This window comes from Hylaeus volcanicus, chromosome 4 (genome assembly GCF_026283585.1).
Source record: "Hylaeus volcanicus isolate JK05 chromosome 4, UHH_iyHylVolc1.0_haploid, whole genome shotgun sequence".
NCBI lineage: Eukaryota > Metazoa > Arthropoda > Insecta > Hymenoptera > Colletidae > Hylaeus > Hylaeus volcanicus.
In genome coordinates this window covers 29447597-29461902 of record NC_071979.1, presented here as the reverse complement: position 1 = coordinate 29461902, position 14306 = coordinate 29447597, and the positions used below count along the sequence as shown (strand labels likewise).

The window sequence follows — 14306 nt, the reverse complement described above, 5'->3', positions numbered from 1 at the left end:
TCCAAGGAAAGCGGGGGAATTTTATTTGAAGAAAAGTAGTCGATTTTCTGTTAACCCTTTAGAGTAATGTCTCCATAACTGCACAAGTTTGTCTACGATAAATGCACAGAAACTAGCCTCACCACTGGGAGGTATACGTCTTGAGAGGTCGTTGAGTTCGATCTCCGAGCACTGATGGGCAGAACCCTAGGTCTCGAATAAATCTGAAATTTGCCGATATGTTTGTCTCGTTTCATCTTTTGAACATTTTCCAAAGAAAGAAACGAGACAAACACATCGGCAAACTTCAGATTTATTCGAAGCCTATAGGGTTCTGTCCATCTCTAGGGTAAAAACTGACGACACCGAAGCTGTTACAGAGCGGTTAACATGTTTTCCAGGAATCCAGAAGTATCGCGACTTACGAGGGATGACTCCTGGGGGTGGGGTGGGGTGGAGGGAGGGGGTCCGTACAACTACAAACGCTACCATGTGGCTTTCACAGGGTTTAACGAGCCACGTTATGCCCATTGCCCCGGCGAGCCCCGCAGGCCAGCCTGCGGGCTGTTTTCCAACAACAAAACGCGAGTCATGCGGTGAATTTCGCAGATCGTGCCGCCAGAAAGGAACGAGGTCATTGTGTCCCTAGCCTTTGAGAGAATTCTTAGGGCAGCGGTGCGCAACCTTTTTCGTTACTGGGCCAAACACGGGAAAATAGTATCGGCCGCAGTTCGATCAAGGTAAAATAATATTTTCCCGCGGGGCAAACTAAAATAGAGCGTGTCTCCCTTCGTACCGAATAAAGCAATATTTTCCGTAAACCGAACGAGATGAAATAAAATAACGTTTTCGTTTCGTTTCGATTAGAACGTTTGGTAAAATAACAGAACGCGATTTACCGTCTTATCAAATTCAACTCGACGACTGTACACAGTGAAATATTTATTTAGTAACGATGGAAAAATGAAACGTACCGTTATCGAAACGATATCGCGTATTTATTTCATAGAAATTGTTTCGTGGACGTTTCCTAGATTTAGTCATTTGAATCTTTCTACTGATTCTACGCGATTTTGTGTCTATGTAAACTATTGTATAGTTTGAGGCAAGGGTTAAAGTTTGGGCACCTCTGTCTTGGGAGCTGTGCAATTCCCCCCCCCCCCCCTCCACGTTGGCAGCCCTCTTTTGGCACGGCCGATTTCTGCGTACCTTCGCGGAATACCGACGCGACAGGACAATACGAACGCAAGGACAATAGGCTCCACGGATGGGAAACAAGGGCTTTTTAGGGCTTCTTGTCGTCACGCTCTCGGCCCCGATGGAATCCCACAATACTCTAATTACACTCGATCATCGATCAAGCGGCCCTTACCGTCGCGTCGCGTGTCTCGACTCCGTTGGTTGTTTAATAATGCACGGGACACTCGATCGGCGCTCCGGGAATGATTCATTAAGGGGGCAGGCTCAAGTAAAACGATCAAAATAAGGCTTTCATCCCGAATTCGTTACGAACCGAATTCATTATGGACGGTTCAACGAAATTATTTGGAATCTTGTACACGTTTCTGTACATAATTGGAATTACCGAAAAAAAAAAAAAAAAAAAAAAATTTGTTGCAGAGATTCAACGCTGTATTTATGCTAAAAAAGAGTTTAAAGACTAATTTTGTATTTAGACACGTAACCTAAATCTCAATCTCACGAGCATCGTACCATTTATACGGACTTCAACAGCCACAAGATATTGTTTATCGTCGTGCTTAATTATTATAATTGTCAACTATAATTACGAACTTGTAATCTGTTAGAAGAACAATAACTAGCAAAATTGTGTTGGCTAATAAATATGTATAGATATATTCTAATGGCCATCAAATTGAGACTTGGATTATTCACCTCTATAAGATCGATGTAACAAAAGTAACTATTACTGTTGTAAATGGTCGAATATAAAGCCACGTTAATTTCTGCACCCAACATTTTATGGATTATTATATACAACGGCCTGGAACAAGAGCAGAATCGTTTACGAGATTTCCTATCCACGAAACAGTAGTATGCTCATACAGACTAGATAACTATGTTTGTTATGAATTCATCTCAGTTAATTATCGCGCGGGAACAACGAACGAACAACTTTCGCTTCGAACCTTTGCCTTTGTGCGTGGAGCGGGGCACGATTAGTTGGAATTAATAATGCTCACTATTTACGTAACGCTACGTGTACGGTGTTACTTAAAGGGTATTGCCGTGTTGCGCGTCAGCTTCTACGATGTAACAATGCATTATGGAGCGGAATTGCGCGATTTCCGATAAGTCCTTCGATTTTTTCTCGGTTCGCCGAGCAGTCATTTGTATAAATTGAGGCTACGCTCGATACGCCGCTTTCGAAACTAGGGGGCGTCTTGCCAACCGCGAAGGACGCGAAAGGAATCGCGTTCTCCATTTATTTTCGAAATTTAGTACCGTTTTAACACGTTGGCCGCCACGTCACCCATATATGGGTGACAGAGCTTTTCGCTAAGGAACTTCGACAATTCATTTTAAAAGTTAAACGTTGACGAAATCGAATTGGGATAGAATTCGTACATTTTTATGAGAATACAAAAATAAGTAATACGACAAATGTTAGATTCGAAGGTCTGTTATCGTTTACGAGACAAAATTTTAGGCCTGCAGACATCGTCGGATGAATCGGTTCGGCAGCCAACGCGTTAAACATTCCGCTTTAAACGTTCCATCTATCAGATAACAACGTTCCTTCCTGAATCACGACTTCCCGAATTTGAATTTTTCCTAGAAGATACAACCGACGAATCATTTTTTGAATTCCTTTCTCCTTTTCAATTTAACATTCTATCCGCAGTGATTGGCAGGACGCTGATCGAATCCACGGGTTTTTCACAAGTTTGAGAAACACTGGTCTAAAAGTTAATAGAGTTCTCGAGAACGTTGGCCTCGATGCAGAAAAATTCCAGATTCGATCGATGTGTATGTATATACTCGCGGCCCGTTAGCCTGTTCGATGGTTTTCGATTGTTGATAAATACTTGGTCGACGAGTGTGTTTCGGTTTCCCTTGTTCGTCAACTCTTCGACAGGAACGCGCGTCCAAATTGCTCGCAAGTGTTTACGGGGGCCAGTGATTTGTTTACTTTAAATTTACGGGATTTAACCTCCACGGGCGAAACAAGGAATTCGGGGTGGAACTTGAAAGACAAGCTCAGACGAATTGTGAAAACTTGCCATTAACCCTTTGGCGCTCGGGTGGCGCCTCTAGGGCGACATATGTAATTCAAAAGCGATTTTGCCAACGTACAATTTCAAATTCACTTACATCGGAATACAACTAATTATTAGGTAGACCGGAAAGTAATGTCGTTTCTTTTACACTAAATTCAAACAAATTTTTGATAAATTTCGATCTTTAAGCAATTATGTAATCGCCCTCGTTATCAACAGCCACCTAGTGTGAAAATTTTCAATGACCGATAAAAATCAACGAGTTGTTGAGTGATAAACAAGGATTTAAAATTGCAAAAACGACATTACTTTCCAGTCTACCTAACAGTAATTGAAATAATAATACATCGAGTCATGAACGTTCGTAGGTGCTTTTCTTCGAAGTAGTGTTTCTGGTTTCACAGAAATTTATTATAGAAATGGACTGGATCTGATTCTATAGAAAAATGCCTCGAGCGCAATGGTTAATAAATGCGATCAACATTGATTAGGGTTGTAGGTAGTAATTCTTCAAACATGATGCGTATTAGGTGTAGAAATGAATTCTGTTCCTGCATGATCTAGAAGGCAAATAAATATAAAGGCACACGATTACAATCCACACTAGTACACTAATAGAAAAAATTACTGTATGAAAAGTATAAAATAAGCGTCAGAAAATAAAATAGAATTAAGAATATATGTAGATAGTAATTCTCCAAACATGATGCGTGTTAGGTGTAGAAATTAATTCTGTTCCTTTATAATCTAGAAGGCAAATAAATATAAAGGCACACAATTACAATCTACACCAGTACACTAATAGAAAAAATTACTGTATGAAAAGTATAAAATAAACGTCAGAAAATAAAATAAAATAAAGAATATACGGTCGAGGACTCGGGGAGTTGAAGACAAAAGTTGGAATATTTTTCCATCGAGACTTGTTTCTATTTCTAAATGTACTTTCAGCATCGCCATGTGTTCCAATGTCGAATGCAACGGTCCAACGTAGAAAAAAAAGAAAACAAAGCGCACTCGACGAGTAGGAGAGTTTTCGTTCCGTCGCTAGGAGGAGGGAAAGGGGAATTCGAACGAGTGTTTGGAAACTCAAGGAGCCAACGAGTAGAAAAGAAATCCTAGAGTATTAGGAGCTAATGCTAGCCATTTTAGTAAAAAACTATTGTTAAGAAGTGTTCCCATGATAAGTTTGCAGTGTTCGAAGTAATATATTCGTATCACGCACGGTACAGACGTATAATTCCCGATGATTTAACGTTTCGTGCAATTATGGCGGGTAAGAATGCTCGGAACCTTCCAAGAAAGCATCAGCCGCTACTATGTTACCACACACACGCGAAAATGTTTCTCTGAAAATTGAATTTCGCAAAATTGCGCCGATCGATGGTAAATATGAAATTGCTGCTCGTGAAAAGAGCGAAATTGTAATTTATATAAGTGCGTGAACGTAACAGAGCATTTAACCTACTTGTAGCAGAACAATAATCGCGAGATAAAACACCGGCAAACTTAAACAACTCGATATCGCGTGCTTTCCATTATAATGTTAATTGTGAATAATTACATCCTCGATTAGTCTTCCGTGTAACATTGTTGGCAACGTTTAGCTCGTTATTGTCGTGTTACGAAGCAACGTAAAAAAATTTATTTAAAACTACTCGCGTGTTTTAATTTCATTGGGACCGAGCCAAGAACAAGGCCGAAGAAAACTTTCGACAAATAAATGTTGAGCCGGTGTTTCTCAAATTTCACCTCGCCAACCTCTCGAACAAACACGGGCGACTACTTAATTACTTCCGAGAAACGAGCGGAATTCGCGCATTAAATAAACCGTGGGTATGAAAAATAGATTTTATACGACAATCGGAAACAACGAGGACAATAGCTGCGCGAAGAACAACAGGGAAAACGTAAACCGAAACCGTCGTTTCGCCAGGAAAAGATAACAAGAGTTCGAGGGTCGTACGGTCTCTTAAAACCGCGGATGACGATCGTTGCAACAAATATGTGGCAAAATAATCCGATAGGTGTGTTCGTGTGGAAAAATGAATGAAACAAACCGCATTGGGTGGCGAAACAGACGAAGATTTCGATAAATTGCACGCTATTAGGACTCGATTGAAAAAGAGCAAGCCGTTTCACGCGAATCGACCTAGTAATTCACTATGATTTACCACGTGTCGCGCAATTACGACCGCAGGTAAGAATGCTTCCAAGACAGCGCACGGAACCAATAATTAACAGTACGAGTAACGAGAGTTTCGTTTGGGCTCTATTCGGTGTAAAAATTGTAATTATTAGGCGTAGAAATTAATTCTGCTACTACCTGCTTATGAAGGAAGCTCTTAATTACGTGTAATGAAAACGCAGAAATTTTGATCGTCTCACAGTTCCGCGTACTAAGAGAGTACCATACAGTTGCAAAAACAAAATTACTTGTAAATAATCCTACGTAAAGTAAAGTTATAAGTGTACGAATACAAAGGCACGGAATGAATTTCTACAAATAATGAATTTATTAAAAATTGTGACTTTAATCTAACGATAATCGCCTTAACATCTTCGTACCTGTTGTACTAGTTTGGTACTAACAGAAAAACAAAATTACTTGTAAATAATCCTACGCAAACTAAATTTACAAATGTATGAATACAAAGGCGCAGAACTAATTTCTACAAATAATGCATTTATTAAAAATTGTGACTTTAATCTAACGATAAATCGCCTTAACCTCTTCGTACCTGTTGTACTAGTTTGGTACTAACGAGTCCTTTAAACGGAATTTATATTTTAATTATTTAAAGTCCCGCGTGTATAATTCAATTACATTTGTGAAACTCGAAATAACTCGAGTCACGTGAGGAATACTTCTCGACTCGAAGGAAAAAGTTCGGACGAAGTAGGTCGAGAGGATCGATTTTCTAAAACAAAATCGATTCGGAATCGATCACCCCAACCCCGAACTCCGTGCTGGATCGGGTAAACAAATTCGTGCTATTCGCAGCGAAGCGTAAACAACGCGAACAGATCGCGTTTCGCGCGACTGTTTAGGATTCGAACTCGTTCCGAAGTCGGGAATACGTGCGGGAACGCGATGCAATCGCGCGATAACTTCGCCACGCGAAATCACCGTGAGTGGAACGTTTCGAAAAGTGCACTCTAAACAAGCGACGGTTCCCGGTAACCTGTATGAAATATCATGGAACGCGCGTCTGTCGGGTCCACTGTATTTAACTCGTACGAAGTAAATTATTTCTCGAGGAGAAAAATGTTGATTCTCGAACAATTGCAAAACTCGCTTCGTTTTCAGTGGAACGCGTAAACAAAAATTTGCGATTTTATCGAACGCGCGATCGACGAGTGCCGAGAGCGGATCTCGCTCGGATTGGACTCGTGCACGAGAACGAGAACGCGAGGAAAGATTGGAAAGGTGATCGAGCGATCGTTGAATCGGTGACAGGAGAGAGAAGCGAGGCTTTTACGAAAGGAATCGTGCGCTCACCTCGGTAGCGGCGTTGCATCCCGCGAGAATGACGGCCGTGCTGATCAGAATCCAATATATCCTCGGTTGCATCTTTTCTCCGGTTTCCGTTGGGCCCGTTCAAGAGCCCACTGCTTCGATCACCGCGTCGACTCCAGGAAACCCAAACGAAAAAGAACGCGTACGTCCCAGAGGCAGGAACAAACCACCAAAAAAATCCACCGGAGCAACAACGCGAAACACACCACACTGATCGATGAACCGCGAGACACTGAGGGCGCGACGATCGGCCGCTCTCGTCGCTCGACCGCCGCCATCTTGAAACTGTTGCGCGCGACGACTGGCGGCCATGCCGACAACCACTTCGAGCAAATCTTTCGACGCTGCGCGAGAGTTTTGAATCCAGTTCGTGCATCGTACTTCACCCGCGCTTTTCCCGTGCTGGAAAACATAGAAGTCGTAAAATACAGGGTGTCCCAAAAATGTTGTAACACCTTGAAAGGGATGGTTCAGGAGGTGATTTCAAACAACTTTTTCCTTAGCGAAAATGTCGTCAGAGGTTTCGTTGAAGAGATATTAACGAAAAACACTGACCATTCGGAGCGCGAGGATGCCGATGGAGCGCTCGCGGTAGCCAATGAGCGCGGCCGCCTATCGCGTAGCCTACGCTCAACCGGCATCCTCGCGCTCTGATTGGTCAGTGTTTTCCGTTAATATCTCTTCAACGAAACCTCTGACAACATTTTCGCTAAGGAAAAAGTTGTTTGAAATCACCTCCTGAACCATCCCTTTCAAGGTGTTACAACATTTTTGGGACACCCTGTATAACCGCGTTCGTCCATTCAAACTGAGCTGCAACGCAATGGACAATATCGAAAGGCAGAATTCGTTCGGTGAAACAGTTTGGCGAGGGTTTCCAGTGGTTATCGAGGACTACTACGATGTTCGCAAGGATGTTCGGCGACTATTGGAGTACCATAGATATGTCAACGATAAACTAATACTTATTTACTGCTGTGCACTCGATTCTCTTTTCAAGTAGTACGTAGGTATCGAAGGATATCGTATGAAAGTGCACATTGTGGCAAAATAAATAATTTGTTGAAAGATTCCAATAAATCATGCAAAAAATTTCTATGCATTGCTTGATAAAGTTACGAACGAATGTCTGTATTTCACTATCATGTAAAAAGAGAATTGTACGTATCTGGAAAACTAAATATTCTTCGTAAAACGCAAACGTTTTGTGAATAGTACTCATGAAAGAAACCTCACTTTCGACAAATAGAAAGTTCTATTTAATAAAATTTCTATTCGATGCGTTAATTATGAAACCACTGTTCGTAAAGTTACCCTCGCATGCCGCCATTTTAGAACCGTTTTGCGCCAACTCGTGCTTTTGGCGCCATTTCGATTTCTCATATTTATGACATAATTACTTATTATCTTAGAAAACCAAATTACTTTCTTTATTTGCTTGTAACTTTGATGATTCTATAATATCTACTTTTAAAATTAACAAGTATCATTGAGTCTCGATTTTAAAATTATGTCACAGGAAAGAAACCGGAGATAGTCGTGAAAAAACGAATACATTATAATTGCGTACGATGACACGATCACTTTTTATCGCTAGCCGATAAGTCTTTGTCGAGACCTTTTAAAAATCGAAGGTTCTCGTTTATGTTGCGATTATATTCTTCAATTTTGTTCTGCATTGCTGTAACTTCGTTTTGCATGCACTTCACCTCTTCCTGCATTTTTTGCTTTACCATTTCTAGCAATTGTTTGTCCTGAAGAGTACGTTAATCAATTTTTCATATCCACTAATCCAACAAGCTTCGTTAATCATACAATACATTACCTGTTTGTAATAAAGTTCAGCTTCAAAGGCTACATTATCATTTGATGTTTTATTGTCACTTGAATCACTGCTTCTTCTTTTAAAATATCTAGAACTAAAGAATTAAAAAAGAAAGGTATATATGTATTCTAAAAAGTTAACATAACCCTTAAAAGAAATAATCGTAAGTAGTAATGAATTCGTAAATTATACTCACCTACCAGATTCGCACGATAAAGTTCGTAAAATGTATCGAAACATGTTTATTAAATGGGAAAATCGCAAAGGTTCAATTTGACAGAAATTTTGCTTTTCTGTCATCAACATTAAAACATCTGAATACAGATGTAATCGGAAAGTAGTCGAAATAATCGATTTCTACTTCGTATATCGTGTGCATTATGTATAACAAAGTAAGATTCGGTATTTCTAACTACAAGATAATAAGTAGCTGCTTCTTTTTATGATGTATTAAAATCAATGTATTTTATTCTATATTAACATTTTGTAACAAAAGAAGAAGAAAAGTACAGACATGATGATTCTACCATCGTTACTATCTGCAATGCATAATGATATCGTAAAGGGCAACATCACACTTCTTAAAAGTTAGGAATATCGCGCCACCGTAAGCATTTCATTCTGTCATGTTGGTGATTCTCTGTTTGTGACGGTTTATAGCTTCTTGGTGACGCTTGATCTGTTCCTCATGGAAGGAGATCTCGTCGTGTAGATCTTCCTTAAGCTTCTGGAATTGCTCCTTTTGCTACAAGAAAAACCTTTGTTATAAATTTTTACAAATAATCAGTGAGGAAATATAAAAAATAAATCATAATTCATTATTCATATAGTACCAAATGAATGCAACTAACCAAATTATAAAAATACTGATCTTCGTGGGCAGCCTCCATTTTACCAAAAGATCCTCCAGCTTCGCGAATGCTTCCACCGCCACCACCACCTTTACCAGCACCCGATCCACGTTCTCCAGACATTCTTGCTTGGCTGCAATCAACAGTTTCTTTGAATTAGAAACTTCTAATGTTTTATGCTGCCAAAAAAAAAAGACTGTGGCGCAGCAGTAGTAGTTAAAAATACCCAGTGTCCGCTTATATCATCGATGCACCGTGTAGTTAACCAATTTAATGCAAAGTATTCCTAGCTTTGGTTGCTAACATTAAAATTAGTCAGAAATCGAAAACAGGGTTAATATATAAATACTTTTGGCTAATACCAAGATTCACGAGTGTTACATAATTTTGGTTCATACAGAAGTAATTCAATAATAAGTCATGGATTTACTAAAATTCACTGAGGGAACTCGAATAAAACGCAAGTCGTTTATTTCCTACGTTATAATAAAAAAATAGGAGCAAATCGGAATTCAAGATACGTCTCTCTGAATTGTACTTTGTGCCAAGTGCGTAAAACGCCGGGGTCGAATTAAACGTTAGCATAAAGAAAAATTGGACGAATATATGTCGTGACAGATATTCTCTAATACCTTAATGAAGCCATATTGCGGGAAATTGTAACAATAACTCGTTGCATTGTTCTTGTCGGCGATATTTTAAAGTGCAGCAAGTACTGTCGATTCCAATGGAAACCATATACTACTATTAGTAGGAGAGGTCGTCATATGGCCCTCTCCAGAAGGAACTTGGCGAAATGACCGTCACGGCGCTTTACTGGCGGCAACGTTAATTTAATTCTTATCACGAATAAAGGAAATCTAAATTTCTGCTACGATTTTCGATGCAATAATTGAAAAAATTGAAGAAATAGGAGTGTACCAACCCGTAATATTCAGCAGCTTCGCTTTCAATCAACTGCCTTTTAATCTCCGAGGTTTTCAGTTCGTTGATGGCGGTTTGTTTCTCCAATTCGGCGCGTTCCAGATCAATGTTCAGTATCTTTAGTTTCAAATCGTGTTCCTTTTGAGCCACCTCCAACGTCCACGTCGTTCTTCGAATGGCCTCTTCTTGGTTGCTAATCTGGTCAATTTTGTCCTTCGAAGTGGACGAGGACCTACTCTCTCCTACTTAGAAAAATGGATTTAATTACGTATAGATTAAAAATAATATTTCGTATGGTTGTGACATTATTACTTTTGTTAGTAGAGCCATATAGAATATTATTTTTATACTTTATCGATTCATAGATATTTTAATTTTCTCGTCATAACTGATTTTAACGAATTTAGCATTTTTAAGGACTTTGTTAGGGGAAAATGTTATCCACTAGGATGTTGCTTGTTATAATCAAAATAATATACTCTGAACAAATGAGGTTTACTTTGTAGAATTTTCGTTCTACTTAAAATCTATTTTATTACTTTTCCTTTATCGTTAGTATAAAATAAAGTACGTCTGTTCAGACCAGGGCCGGATGTAGATATCACATGGGAGAGGCGACATATATAAAACGCAAATTTTTCAACATTCTTTTGCACAATTCTAAACTTTCTCAATTACATGTCCCTAAGATTTAATAATTCGTTTAGATTAAAAATCAGAGTACCATTATCAAGGCGACGAGGATTGGCATTATCAGCACGTGGCCTTTGTTCAGCGAGGTCTATTGGCTCGTTCTCAGAAACTCGCGGCCTTTTTCTCTCTCTGAGGGGCTTCCCCTGACTACTCTCCTCTTCCGTGTGAGAATCGTCGCTTTCTGGCTCGGCTTTGATTTCGTCGACCAACGCATCCGGCGTGGAGGTAGGCAGTTTGTCCAGGATGGCCTGCAGACTCACAGAACTCTCGCTACCTTCCTGACTGTTCTCGTCCGAACGATCGCCGTCACCGTCGCTCTTCTTCGCCTTCTCCATCAATCTCCATACGTCTATCGAGAGGTTCGATGGACGACACTTGGCTGCTTCCTCGGGGCCCAGATTCTTCAACTAACAGGTGATCTTATTTATTCTGTTCACCGCGAAAATCTCGTTAATACAGGTATACTCATGAACCAAAGAGAATGGCCCTGGGTGGAATTCGCAATTTTTTTTTTTTTTACAAATTTCGAATGGCACAACTGGATGGCATTATCTCGAGAACGTATTTCGAGTGCTCGAGTACCGACCGTGACAGAGGATAGAAGATTTTATTCGACTGTCATAGAAAAATTTTATTCGAGATCGCTTCCTTGATTAAATACTTGTCTAATCTCAGTGGTACGGAGCATTAGGACCTGTAAGAGAGAGAATATATCATCCCCCATCAGGGCCATTCTTTGCAGCTCTCTGTGCCTTGTAGCCAAGCGAGAGTGAGGTCTGTAGGTGGCGCTGTGGAGACGAGGATGGGTGAGCAGGGATAACGAAAATTGGCACCAATATCAAATCGAATATTTCATGGACGTGTTTTCTCATTACATCCGTTCTAAAGTCGTCCAAGTGCCACTGGCCGTCTTCTTGCTTCTCATCGGAACATCCTTGGTTTATTCGTTGCCTGTTTCGTTTCCTCAAATTGCCCCCTACAACTCTATCCTGGCCGCCATGTTTCTTCTTGGGTGTCGCGAAGCTTGGCTGGGTTTCTCCATTCGCGGACGATATTCTTCCCGCTTTGACAATCCTCTCCACGGTCGCCTTCGACACGCCCGTGGCCTCTGCTACCGATCTGGTAATGTTGTATTCCAAATTGTACCGTCTTTTCTGCTCACTGAGAAAGCTGTGGACACTGAACACGATTTCCCTCGCCTGGCTTTGGAATGCCCGAGGTTTCTTGGCACATTTGGACGTGGATGGCTGATCTTCTTGGGAAGAGGCCATTGCGAACGTACGTGGTACGCTCAAGACACGGAATGCCAAATAGAGGGAGATGCTGCGCACAATCGTTGCGCAGATCACGCCTGCGCATTGGAAACCCCACTCTCGATTGGCCAAGGGAAGCATCGACGACGGACCTGAACGGTGCCTAGTTAAAAGAGGATCGAGGCGCAAGGCGAAAAGGGACATCTCGTGAATATAAATAAAATATATACTTGCAATTGTACCGTAAAAAAAAAACGCAGAGGAACTACTTTCAAATCATCATCGTCTCTACTCTTAACCTATTAGGTTGACTAAAAGGTTCGTTCAGATTTTACCGCACAAATAAACACCGATCTCTTGCGAAAAACTTTTTCGAAATTAAAAATCGATCAACGGTAAGCTAGCCTGGCCATCGCTACACCGTGGATGTTTATGCAAACTCGTGTTTCTATAGGTACAGTTAAAGAAGCGAAATTTGAACGAAAGTCTCTTATGAACAGTCCAACGCGCATTTCATCATTGTTATATATTTTTGAATTTCTGAAATCCCCGTATTTCTAATTGCCACAAATGGAACATAAACAGTCTATCCATCACCTTCTCTGCGAACGTGTACATCTCCATCCTGGCCTGAGCCTTCATCCTCCTCCACTGCTCTCTCATTCTGGTGATGTCCCTGTCCGTGGAGAATCTGCCACGGAACGCGGTGTAGATCTGCTGCCAGGCTAGCGTCTTCATAGCCGATGCAGCAGCGTCGATCTTCTTGTTCTCGATCGCTGCCATGTGCGTCTTGATCAACGAGAACAAAGCGTTCTTTTCCTCCGGGACCCAGTTCTGCGTCCTCTCCCTCTTCTTCAGCAGCACCGTCGTCGCGTTTGCTGACATCCTCCTTTCACCACCTTTGCTCTTAATTCGCTCTTGCTAATTCACTCGCAACAATCGTAATCACCCGGGATTACGATCCACCGATATCGATCAATTTCGTCGCGACCCAGACGTTGCTATAGTCTCTTCGAGAGAACATAGTCTCATCTCTAAATACGCGATGCTGGGTATAAACTGAACGTTGCCGCAGTTTCAGGAAACTTTTACGCGTTTACAAGGAAACGTGTGCCGTTCCTCGTGCGCAGAATTTGACGTTATGCGTGCGATAGATACTTGACTCGAGTGGATTTACAGAGAATGGTTAAATCTCGGTGAATTATCGTTAGTATCTGGGTTAATTACCGCGATCGTCGGACGCGTGTCGTTTCTTCGCGTCGATTAGCTGATGTTTATCCGTCTCTCGTTTACTTGTTTAATCGCTGGTTTAAAATAGTCAGCTGTTTAACCAGCGTCGTGCATACAACGTGACCGAAAAGTACGCGTCAGCTGGCGTCGTTCCTCGTGACCCGGCACTGCTGGGAATCGACGAGCTTCATTGTTTGAATCTTGGGTCGTCTCGACTAATTCAACCGTCGAACTTATTCGAAGCGAAAAATCGGCCACTACTCGAACGATCCTGGCTGATTACCGCGGTCACAAAATTCAGGCCTACCTGGTCTCCGGCTTAGAGAACTGTTCAGCCATTCCTCGCGAAATAAAAATTTGAAGGTCGAAGAGTAGAACAAAATCAACGATTTAGAATGAAGGATTTAATAGAGAAGAGGTCGCGAAAAAATATTTATTCGTCGTTTACTGCTCGATAGAATGGTATCCTATATCGGAGTTGTACCATCGATTTATGTTCTAAATCTCTAGGAACTTTGAGCGGTGGCTCTATTCAGAGGGACGAGAATCGATATAACCGATTTCGAGGCGTTCGTTTCCTTCTCGCGTCGATATTCTACGGCTCGTTTCGTATACCACGCGTCGCGTGCACCCAGCGTCGCGTCGTTCAGTTAAACCCGAACTAAGGAACGACTAAACGTCGGCCATTTTGGCACGGTACTAGCTAGGCGCTCGATATTAACAAATCCTCGATTCCCAGCCGGGGCGAGAGTAGCTGTAGGCGGGAGGAGGACAGACCGATGGTGGGGA

General features: G+C 41.3%; 2 protein-coding genes across 5 annotated transcripts in view; both read right to left on the bottom strand.

Moving 5' to 3' along the window:
* LOC128875597 (syndecan) overlaps positions 1-7929 on the bottom strand; it is a 166766-nt gene extending 158837 nt beyond the window's left edge. The window contains exon 1 of one of the 2 annotated variants that reach the window (XM_054121306.1): positions 6724-7929. In XM_054121306.1, coding sequence (XP_053977281.1) covers positions 6724-6795 — 72 coding nt within the window. In that variant the 5' untranslated portion in view covers positions 6796-7929. The remainder of the gene's footprint in view (positions 1-6723) is intronic. The other variant, XM_054121305.1, reaches the window with a different exon arrangement.
* Positions 7930-9000: 1071 nt separating this feature from the next.
* Positions 9001-13966, bottom strand: LOC128875594 (eukaryotic translation initiation factor 3 subunit A-like). Of its 3 annotated transcripts, none has more exons than XM_054121300.1 (5): positions 12885-13966; positions 11066-11441; positions 10343-10586; positions 9418-9550; positions 9001-9311 (listed from the first exon to the last, which is right to left on the bottom strand). In XM_054121300.1, exons 1-5 carry the CDS (start codon positions 13170-13172, stop codon positions 9183-9185), a joined length of 1170 nt encoding a protein of 389 aa, XP_053977275.1. In that variant the 5' UTR covers positions 13173-13966; the 3' UTR covers positions 9001-9182. The 3 variants fall into 3 exon arrangements, with proteins under 3 accessions (XP_053977275.1, XP_053977273.1, XP_053977274.1); XM_054121298.1 differs by lacking the exon at positions 12885-13966 and adding an exon at positions 11910-12320; XM_054121299.1 differs by lacking the exon at positions 12885-13966 and adding an exon at positions 11910-12320 and having other exon boundaries at positions 10343-10583.
* Between the last annotated feature and the right edge of the window lie 340 nt (positions 13967-14306).

What these genes read in the sequence shown, in the direction of transcription:
- LOC128875594 (XM_054121298.1), bottom strand. Translation starts at nt 12,305, where the DNA reads ATGGCCTCTTCCCAAGAAGATCAGCCATCCACGTCCAAATGTGCCAAG. An exon ending in GAAGCTGCTGAATATTACGG is followed by an intron (nt 9,551 to 10,342) that starts GTTGGTACACTC and finishes TGTTGATTGCAG; the next exon opens with CCAAGCAAGAATGTCTGGAG. An exon ending in ATCAGTATTTTTATAATTTG is followed by an intron (nt 9,312 to 9,417) that starts GTTAGTTGCATT and finishes TTTTTCTTGTAG; the next exon opens with CAAAAGGAGCAATTCCAGAA.